Source organism: Mytilus galloprovincialis, chromosome 10 (genome assembly GCF_965363235.1).
Source record: "Mytilus galloprovincialis chromosome 10, xbMytGall1.hap1.1, whole genome shotgun sequence".
Classification (NCBI taxonomy): Eukaryota; Metazoa; Mollusca; class Bivalvia; order Mytilida; family Mytilidae; genus Mytilus; species Mytilus galloprovincialis.
Genome location: NC_134847.1, coordinates 9,848,836 through 9,860,356, shown reverse-complemented (window position 1 = coordinate 9,860,356; position 11,521 = coordinate 9,848,836). Strand labels below are relative to the sequence as shown.

Here is an 11,521-nt window from a genome sequence, read left to right as displayed (position 1 = left end):
TACTCTAGTGAGTCATGAAAGGGACACGTATCTGCTATAAGTAATTTACATTATGGTTCTGCCTTACAATGTCAAAGCAGTGGTATTACCTTTTGAAAAGTGTAACTGTCTACAATCCATTTAAGGTTAGCGGTTCAAGGAATTTTTTTTCCCTTTGAGCTGTACTTGCAAGAATGCACAAGCTGAAATGTCTCCCTTCTTTACTTTTAATCGATTCAATTTCAATATAAACCCTTAATATATATATAGTTAGCTTAATCAGACATACATGTACGTTCACATGTGTACATGTTGATGTCTTGTACATAAAACATCGCAGATGGAGAAATATTGACCTTATAACGGTTATGGACCTTTTTCCAATGCAAAATAAGTGAGGTCTAGGTCAGATAATACCTGCAATCATCCCGTAAACCAAATAGTTGACCTTTTTCTAATAGTATTAGTATTCGAAAAACACACAACCATGAGGTTCGATATCAGATGTAACAATCCGTCATGCACATCTTACGATCAGTCCACACATATTTTGCTTCCAGTATCTGAAAAACAGAGCAGACATTGACCATAAAAATGAGGCTCTCGTCGGTCTAACAGGTCCACTTTTACACTCTTAGTATCGGATATATGGTCTGGACCATAAAACATTCAAAGATGCAGGCCTTCCAATGGACCCATAAAACAAATATACTACTCACTTGATTATATTTCACTGTTACATATCAGTCTCGGGTTGGGGCTGTGTTATCAGTGTAATTCAGTGGCTCTCCGTTTTGTGGTTTTGTACATAAATCATGCCATTTATTTGTCTTGTTTGAATAGTTTTAAATATCATTACAAAGCTATTGCTCATTGTTGAAAGATAGTTATCTCATTAACAATCACCTCTTACTTTTTATACAACCATTTGTTTTCAAGCAGTCGCTAATTTATAAAAATGAGGGGAAGGATAATGGCTACAACATATACCCATTTTGAATGGTCTGCGACAGGCGAGACAAACACAAGTAGGTATTTTGAAGATTTTTTATGGCACTGTTACTTTTCCCACTATTACTTGGAATGTCCTTTTCCATAATTCACAACATATACATGCATTCTATTGTTTTTCCTGTTTGAATTATTTTACCCTAGATATTTGTGGCTTTTAAAGCTTGCTGTCAGAGCGTGCCAGGCTTCGAGTATTAAACATGTACTTTCACCAGTTATGATTTACTATACATAGTGACTTGGATGGGGAGTTGTCTCAATGGCACTCATACATCTTATTTATATTCAGGCACTCATACAACATCTTATTTATATTCAAAGACTTTTCCAAAAATATATGCAACACAAATATTTTGGCCAACGACTTTATTACATAATATAACAGTTGCTATGGTTACTCGTCGCCATCTTCTTCCTCCTCATCCTCGTTATTGATCTGGAAGTATCTGAGTTCATAAGAATCCTTGCTACTGGCAACAACTCTCAACCAATCTCTAAGATTGTTCTTCTTCAAGTACTTCTTTGTCAAGTATTTCAGATATCTGAAAAGATAAAATTCATGTTACATTGATAATGGAACATGTACAAATGTACCAATGAGGCAATGACTAATTGCAAACATTTCCCCGTCACTGTTTTTAATCATGTCATGTTTGTTCAAGTTGTTAAGATGTTTACTTTTATAAGCAAGATGCTTTAAGAATGCAGTCACATTGCAAATATTACATGCATATCAAGACAGCAATATATCCTCCTATTAAAATACAATTAGAGAAATTTTACAACATGTTAAAATTTTTTCTCTTTAGTTAATGCATTGATCAGTGTTGTCCTTCGATCAGAAATAAAAAGCCGCGATGTTTGTTTCACGTTTATATCAAACGGTAATTCCAACTTTTCATCATCAAAGGACAACTTAATCATTATATGCAGCATATACAAATATGTGTTATGGTAATCAAGGGAAAGTTACTTCAAACATTTCAGCATTGATGTCAAGTGATTCAAGACCTTTATATATACATGTTACTAATTTACTTCCAGACAATTTTCTATGAATCACCCACAATCACATGCTTCTAGTTAAATACAAGTGAATCACCCACAATCACATGCTTCTAGTTAAACACAAGTGAATCACCCACAATCACATGCTTCTAGTTAAATACAAGTGAATCACCCACAATCACATGCTTCTAGTTAAATACAAGTGAATCACCCACAATCACATGCTTCTAGTTAAATACAAGTGAATCACCCACAATCACATGTTTCTAGTTAAATACAAGTGAATCACTCACAATCACATGCTTCTAGTTAAATACAAGTGAATCACCCACAATCACATGCTTCTAGTTAAATACAAGTGAATCACCCACAATCACATGCTTCTAGTTTCTTTACAATATTCAAGATCTGTTTATAACCACAGTAAATTGGGCTTTGGAAATTCAAAGGTCATTCATGATTTTTTTTTATGTTTCACTCCACATAGTGCAACACACATTTAAGATTATATCAATGTTGTCCTTCATTCAGAAATAAAAGCCGCGTTGTTTTGTTTCATGTTAATATCACACGGTAATTCCAACTTTTCATCATAAAAGGACAACTTTAATATTGTATGTACCACATCATTAGTTTAACAGAACTGATCATGCAACAGTGTCTTAAACACTTTAGTGATAGGAGATTCCCTTTGTAACATGATTACAGGTTCAAGAGATATTCTATAGACTAGAGATATTCTAGAGATTCCCTTTGTAACTGGATTACAGGTTCTAGAGATATTCTAGATATTCCCTTCGTAACAGGATTACAGGTTCTAGAGATATTCTAGAGATTCCCTTTGTAACAGGATTACAGGTTCTAGAGATATTTTAGAGATTCCCTTTGTAACAGGATTACAGGTTCTAGAGATATTCTAGAGATTCCCTTTGTAACAGGATTACAGGTTCTAGAGATATTCTAGAGATTCCCTTCGTAACAGGATTACAGGTTCTAGAGATATTCTAGAGATTCCCTTCGTAACTGGATTACAGGTTCTAGAGATATTCTAGAGATTCCCTTCGTAACAGGATTACAGGTTCTAGAGATATTCTAGAGATTCCCTTCGTAACAGGATTACAGGTTCTAGAGATATTCTAGAGATTCCCTTCGTAACAGGATTACAGGTTCTAGAGATATTCTAGAGATTCCCTTCGTAACAGGATTACAGGTTCTAGAGATATTCTAGAGATTCCCTTTGTAACAGGATTACAGGTTCTAGAGATATTTTAGAGATTCCCTTTGTAACAGGATTACAGGTTCTAGAGATATTCTAGAGATTCCCTTCGTAACAGGATTACAGGTTCTAGAGATATTCTAGAGATTCCCTTCGTAACAGGATTACAGGTTCTAGAGATATTCTAGAAATTCCCTTTGTAACAGGATTACAAGTTCTAGAGATATTCTAGAGATTCCCTTTGTAACAGGATTACAGGTTCTAGAGATATTTTAGAGATTCCCTTTGTAACAGGATTACAGGTTCTAGAGATATTTTAGAGATTCCCTTTGTAACAGGATTACAGGTTCAGAGATATTCTAGAGATTCCCTTCGTAACAGGATTACAGGTTCTAGAGATATTCTAGAAATTCCCTTTGTAACAGGATTACAGGTTCTAGAGATATTCTAGAGATTCCCTTTGTAACAGGATTACAGGTTCTAGAGATATTTTAGAGATTGCTTTTGTAACAGGATTACAGGCTCTAGAGATATTCTAGAGATTCCCTTCGTAACAGGATTACAGGTTCTAGAGATATTCTAGAGATTCCCTTCGTAACAGGATTACAGGTTCTAGAGATATTCTAGAGATTCCCTTCGTAACAGGATTACAGGTTCTAGAGATATTCTAGAGATTCCCTTTGTAACAGGATTACAGGTTCTAGAGATATTCTAGAGATTCCCTTTGTAACAGGATTACAGGTTCAAGAGATATTTTAGCGATTCCCTTTGTAACTGGATTACAGGTTCTAGAGATATTTTAGAAATTCCCTTTGTAACAGGATTACAGGTTCTAGAGATATTTTAGAGATTCCCTTTGTAACAGGATTACAGGTTCTAGAGATATTCTAGAGATTCCCTTTGTTACAGGATTACAGGTTCTAGAGATATTCTAGAGATTCCCTTCGTAACAGGATTACAGGTTCTAGAGATATTCTAGAGATTCCCTTTGTAACAGGATTACAGGTTCAAGAGATATTCTAGAGATTCCCTTCGTAACAGGATTACAGGTTCAAGAGATATTCTAAAAATTCCCTTTGTAACAGGATTACAGGTTCTAGAGATATTCTAGAGATTCCCTTTGTAACAGGATTACAGGTTCTAGAGATATTCTAGAGATTCCCTTTGTAACAGGATTACAGGTTCTAGAGATATTCTAGAGATTCCCTTTGTAACAGGATTACAGGTTCAAGAGATATTCTAGAGATTCCCTTTGTAACAGGATTACAGGTTCTAGAGATATTCTAGAAATTCCCTTTGTAACAGGATTACAGGTTCTAGAGATATTCTAGAGATTCCCTTTGTAACAGGATTACAGGTTCAAGAGATATTCTAGAGATTCCCTTTGTAACAGGATTACAGGTTCTAGAGATATTCTAGAAATTCCCTTTGTAACAGGATTACAGGTTCTAGAGATATTCTAGAGATTCCCTTCGTAACAGGATTACAGGTTCTAGAGATATTTTAGAGATTCCCTTCGTAACAGGATTACAGGTTCAAGAGATATTCTAGAGATTCCCTTTGTAACAGGATTCCAGGTTCTAGAGATATTCTAGAGATTCCCTTCGTAACAGGATTACAGGTTCTAGAGATATTCTAGTGATTCCCTGCGTAACAGGATTACAGGTTCTAGAGGTATTCTAGAGATTCCCTTTGTAACAGGATTCCAGGTTCTAGAGATATTCTAGAAATTCCCTTTGTAACAGGATTACAAGTTCTAGAGATATTCTAGAGATTCCCTTTGTAACAGGATTACAGGTTCTAGAGATATTTTAGAGATTCCCTTTGTAACAGGATTACAGGTTCTAGAGATATTTTAGAGATTCCCTTTGTAACAGGATTACAGGTTCAGAGATATTCTAGAGATTCCCTTCGTAACAGGATTACAGGTTCTAGAGATATTCTAGAAATTCCCTTTGTAACAGGATTACAGGTTCTAGAGATATTCTAGAGATTCCCTTTGTAACAGGATTACAGGTTCTAGAGATATTTTAGAGATTGCTTTTGTAACAGGATTACAGGCTCTAGAGATATTCTAGAGATTCCCTTCGTAACAGGATTACAGGTTCTAGAGATATTCTAGAGATTCCCTTCGTAACAGGATTACAGGTTCTAGAGATATTCTAGAGATTCCCTTCGTAACAGGATTACAGGTTCTAGAGATATTCTAGAGATTCCCTTCGTAACAGGATTACAGGTTCTAGAGATATTCTAGAGATTCCCTTTGTAACAGGATTACAGGTTCAAGAGATATTTTAGCGATTCCCTTTGTAACTGGATTACAGGTTCTAGAGATATTTTAGAAATTCCCTTTGTAACAGGATTACAGGTTCTAGAGATATTTTAGAGATTCCCTTTGTAACAGGATTACAGGTTCTAGAGATATTCTAGAGATTCCCTTTGTTACAGGATTACAGGTTCTAGAGATATTCTAGAGATTCCCTTCGTAACAGGATTACAGGTTCTAGAGATATTCTAGAGATTCCCTTTGTAACAGGATTACAGGTTCAAGAGATATTCTAGAGATTCCCTTCGTAACAGGATTACAGGTTCAAGAGATATTCTAAAAATTCCCTTTGTAACAGGATTACAGGTTCTAGAGATATTCTAGAGATTCCCTTTGTAACAGGATTACAGGTTCTAGAGATATTCTAGAGATTCCCTTTGTAACAGGATTACAGGTTCTAGAGATATTCTAGAGATTCCCTTTGTAACAGGATTACAGGTTCAAGAGATATTCTAGAGATTCCCTTTGTAACAGGATTACAGGTTCTAGAGATATTCTAGAAATTCCCTTTGTAACAGGATTACAGGTTCTAGAGATATTCTAGAGATTCCCTTTGTAACAGGATTACAGGTTCAAGAGATATTCTAGAGATTCCCTTTGTAACAGGATTACAGGTTCTAGAGATATTCTAGAAATTCCCTTTGTAACAGGATTACAGGTTCTAGAGATATTCTAGAGATTCCCTTCGTAACAGGATTACAGGTTCTAGAGATATTTTAGAGATTCCCTTCGTAACAGGATTACAGGTTCAAGAGATATTCTAGAGATTCCCTTTGTAACAGGATTCCAGGTTCTAGAGATATTCTAGAGATTCCCTTCGTAACAGGATTACAGGTTCTAGAGATATTCTAGTGATTCCCTGCGTAACAGGATTACAGGTTCTAGAGGTATTCTAGAGATTCCCTTTGTAACAGGATTCCAGGTTCTAGAGATATTCTAGAGATTCCCTTCTTAACAGGATTACAGGTTCAAGAGATATTCCAGAGATTCCCTTCGTAACAGGATTACAGGTTCTAGAGATATTCTAGCGAATCAACAACAATCACTAGCATATACTATTTTAAAAATTCACTCATATCAACTTCCATGAACTGATGTCTTACTGTTACAAGAAAGCTTATGCCAGTCCATCGATTGAGTTTTCAAAAGATCTGGCCAAGCATATGTTGTGGTTCAACAGTGGAATTACAACGTCATAAAAGAGGGGACCTTAAGGATAACTGTTTACGGAAACATTTAATTTACAAAGTCTCCATGTATTATACATTCATAAGCATTGCAAAATCCATAGTATTGCAATGGCAAAAGGACTTACAGACAAAAATCATTTACAAGAATTGTTCAAAATCTCAATATTACAAGTACTTTACAACTGATTTTTTGTACTGTTAAATGAATTATCTAAATCAGCTTTCCCCTCCTCTGATAAGAATACAAAATTACCATTTGATGGACAGGTCTGCCAGAAATTATGTTTTCCCCAAAAAGAATCATAAGTCGTTGACTGCAAAATTCTTGCTTACCACAAGTATTATTTATATTCACAAGAAAAATGGCTTGCACATGCACTAAGTTCGCTTTGTAAAAATATGAATGTATTTCACTTTCATACAATTAATGCAATCACCTTAGCTTTGTTGCATAATTTTGTCCTTCAGTCAGAAAATAAAAAGCCGCGATGATGGTTTCATAGTTTTTAACATCAAACGGTAATTCCAACTTTTCATCATAGAAAGACATCACAATTATGATAAATAAAGCATATTTATTAACAAAATAATGATTTTTTTCCCTTTAAACCCTTAGCTTTCAGAAATAAACTACCGTCACGTCAAAAAAACAACAGTCATTAACCACAACTTCAAAAGTATCTGGCCTCATCTTAAAAGTTTTACATCCATGATCTCTGGCTCTGACTTATTTTCCACTCAATTGCATCTGTAGTGCATTTCTTCACCCATGAATAACTTTATCCTTTAAATATTCACAAGTTTATACGACTTGTCAAAGATCCAAGAACAGAAAAGCAAACTAAAATTAAGTCCATGGTAGGTGTCTGAGACCCGACACAGCTGAACCCCTTTAAATGCAAAGACAGGAAATCACCTGGTCCACAGTACAGGTAACTACACTTTTTGAGAATGGGATGTCTGAGGACCGACACAGCTGAACCCCTTTAAATGCAAAGAAGTGAAATCACCTGGTCCATGGTACAGGTAACTTAACTTTTTGAGAATGTGATGTCTGAACCCCTTTAAATGCAGACCTGAAATCACATCCATGGTACAGGTAACTAACCTTTTTGAGACCTGAAATCACGTCCATGGTACAGGTAACTTACCTTTTTGAGAATGGGATGTCTGAGGACCGACACAGCTGAACCCCTTTAAATGCAAAGAAGTGAAATCACCATGTCCATGGTACAGGTAACTTAACTTTTTGAGAATGTGATGTCTGAACCCCTTTAAATGCAGACCTGAAATCACATCCATGGTACAGGTAACTAACCTTTTTGAGACCTGAAATCACGTCCATGGTACAGGTAACTTACCTTTTTGAGAATGGGATGTCTGAGGACCGACACAGCTGAACCCCTTTAAATGCAAAGAAGTGAAATCACCTGGTCCATGGTACAGGTAACTTAACTTTTTGAGAATGTGATGTCTGAACCCCTTTAAATGCAGACCTGAAATCACATCCATGGTACAGGTAACTAACCTTTTTGAGACCTGAAATCACGTCCATGGTACAGGTAACTTACCTTTTTAAGAATGGGATGTCTGAAGACCGACACAGCTGAACCCCTTTAAATGCAAAGATGTGAAATCACCAGGTCCATGGTACAGGTAACTTAACTTTTTGAGAATGTGATGTCTGAACCCCTTTAAATGCAGACCTGAAATCACATCCATGGTACAGGTACCTAACCTTTTTGAGACCTGAAATCACGTCCATGGTACAGGTAACTTACCTTTTTGAAAAGGCGATGTCAGAGGTGAGGTTGACTTTGTTCTTGTTCCTCTCCAGGACGACATTTGTTCCCATGTTGCTGATCTTGCCGTTTACTTTGATTCTCTCTTGTAAGAATTTCTCCTGCATCACAAATCACAAATTTGGATTAGGGAAGATAATCCTAACCCAGGCTTAGTGGAGGCAACCCTAACCTAGACTAGGGGAGAAAACCCTAGTCGCATGTTTAACATTAGTACAATAAATAATTTGACTAGTACACATACTGTGAGGCAGTTAAAGATCAATTATGGTTGTGTTAAATCACTTCGAAATAGGTTGATCATTTGAAAAGGCAACATTCAGCTAATAAACAATTTTTCACATTAATACCTACGTATATATATTCAAATGTATGTCTCAAAATTAAAGTAATCACCAACATCAAGCTGGATTTTTAACTAGATCCCTTAATGTACATGATAAATCAAATCAAATTTACAGGTATACAATTAGCACTTTCAATGTGATTTTTATTGAATTGACAGTCACCACTTCACTTCACCCTTCATCAATTGAAATTGTTAGTTAACTGGTCTTCAAACATTATTTTAATTAATACCCAGACATGCTGCCAAAGCCAAAACTAGACTGAAAAGTGTTACTTACACCATGCTTTAAAGAATAAAATAAAACGATGTTTTGAATGGGTCAAGATTTTTGGTTATAAAACTTGTTTACTATCTTACAAAGCTGACAACATCCATAATTCCATCCTCAGCTGGGTGGGTACAGTCAATAGTGTACTTCAAAACACTCTTCTTCTTGCCTTTACCTCTTTTGCTAGCACTGGACTTTGATATTTCTTTCTGGACCTAAAACAGGATATGTAGGAATGAGAAAACAATATAATGTATTTGATCAAATATCAACTTGGAACCATTTCATGAGTAGTATAAATTAATAGACATGTAAAACAATGCGTCTTATCACTGCATTGAAGACCAATTGTCATTGGTGGCCTTGGGTTGTTTTCTTTTCCAACACATTCTTATTTTCCATTCTCTATTCTATTTACTATTACATTGTATATAATTTATCTTTTTGTTCCATATTTTGACAGGACACTACTTTTTTATACCAATATTCATTTCTTGTGTTGAATCTTTTATAAAAGTGGACCAAGTATAAACTCCTTGTGAATCAAGGTGTTTACTTAATGTATAACTTTCTTTTAGCAATGGGTTCATGTTTTCAGTATTTAATCTAGCCCAATAAAGAATTGCTTGTGTTTTTATATATTTTTCTATTGGTTGTCTACCAAGTTTAGCTTTAACACCTAAATTAGCAGATGTTTTTTTAGTACCTAAAATATATTTACAGAAATTAACATGAACCTTTTCGAAGGGAGTCTTATCCAAATATTGGAAATTATCTATATCTTTGTTTTGGGATTTTAATCTGCCTTTTGCTCTATAATAAGATTGATATGTATCCATGCATGATATTTCAGCATTATATGTTAAAATTGGTTTTATAAGAGAATCAAAAAGATTACAGGATACATTAACAGGAAAATTTCCCAAAAAGGCTGCATGTGTTTTTAATGAAAACAGAGCTTTCCTAGCTTTTTTTGCTAAATCTGTTAAACCTGATTTAGATTTCCATTATTTTTTATCAGAGTGCCCAGAAATTTATACTCAGTAACGTTATCAATTTTTTCATTATTGAACCTTACAATGTATTGTTCCAGTTTTGTACTTCTTTGTTCAATGATCATTGTTTTTGTTTTTTTTTTGTATTTAGACATAACTGCCATTTTTCACAGTAATTTGATAAGTTATTTAAGCTATTTTGAAGACCTTCTTTACTTTCGGATAAAAGTATAAGGTCATCGGCAAACAAAAGACTTCCTATATCAGAATTTAATATTCTCAAGGGTTTTGAACCTTTATGGTCAAACTTTTCAACTATATCATTAATAAATAAATTGAAGAGTGTGGGACTAATACTGTCCCCTTGTTTTACTCCTCGGTCAATGGAAAAGAATCTAGAATGTTTATCATTATATTTTATAGATGCTTCAGTATGAATAAACTGTTGTTTTATTATTTCAAACATATGTTTCCCTACACCCATTTTAGCTAATTTATAAAGCATTCCAATTCTCCAAAGGGAATCAAAATCCTTTTTAAGATCTACAAAACAGACATAAAGTTTTCTTTTATTTTTACAGTTGATTAAAGAAATTCCTCTGTAATTGTTTGGATTACATTTGTCACCAGATTTATGTACTAAAGTTATGTATGCAGAATTTCATGAAGTTGGATAGTGTCCTGTTTTTAACATAAGATTAAATAGTTTGGCATATGCTTTGGTAGTTACTGGACTACTAAATTTAATTACCTCGTTCAACACACTATCTGGACCGCTTGCTTTTTCATTTTTTAAGTTTTTTAAAATACATTTAATTTCAGAGCAAGTAATAGGCCTATCTGTCTCCGGGTTAAAAGAAATAGTATCTTCAATATTTTTCAGCTTTTGCTCAATTTTGGTTTGAAAATCATTATTTATTTTTGAAAACTTTCCTTGATTTTGGAAATGTTTAATTGTGCTTTCACTGTCCTTTAACATTTCTTTTAAATCATCATCTCCATCTATATTTTTGTTTTCTAGTGATTTTAGTATTTTCCAGTATCCCTGAGGATTTTTATTCATCGAATCTGAAAGTTTATCAAAGATTTTCTTTTTATATTCTATTTTTTTTCTGTTTTGTTAACTTTCTAAATGATTTGAGTAAACAAAAATATTTATGTTTCAGTGAACAGTTAAAAGGATTTTGTTTTAATTCTTTTCCAACTGCATTTATTGACTTTTTATATTCATATACTTCATTATCTGACCATTTTTGTTTCTTTTTTTTTTTGTTTCTTTTAAAGTTTGGTATACCTCTTACATGTCTTAGTGTTCAAGTTTTTTTCTATTAAGTTTCATAAAATTAAATCAAGCTCACTAGCTGCCTGATCTATCCC

General features: G+C 34.2%; 1 protein-coding gene across 1 annotated transcript; it reads right to left on the bottom strand.

Annotated features, from left to right (window-relative positions):
• Positions 1–1,341: 1,341 nt before the first annotated feature.
• LOC143048960 (large ribosomal subunit protein eL22-like) lies at positions 1,342–9,271 on the bottom strand. The gene is made up of 3 exons (XM_076222798.1): positions 9,239–9,271; positions 8,512–8,633; positions 1,342–1,532 (listed from the first exon to the last, which is right to left on the bottom strand). The coding sequence occupies exons 1-3, from the start codon at positions 9,254–9,256 to the stop codon at positions 1,385–1,387; spliced, it is 288 nt and encodes a 95-aa protein (XP_076078913.1). The 5' UTR covers positions 9,257–9,271; the 3' UTR covers positions 1,342–1,384.
• Between the last annotated feature and the right edge of the window lie 2,250 nt (positions 9,272–11,521).

Excerpts from the sequence above, each read along its gene's own strand:
- LOC143048960 (XM_076222798.1), bottom strand. Across the intron at positions 1,533-8,511 it reads GACATCGCCTTTTCAAAAAG|ATATCTGAAATACTTGACAA; the intron begins GTAAGTTACCTG and ends TTATCTTTTCAG.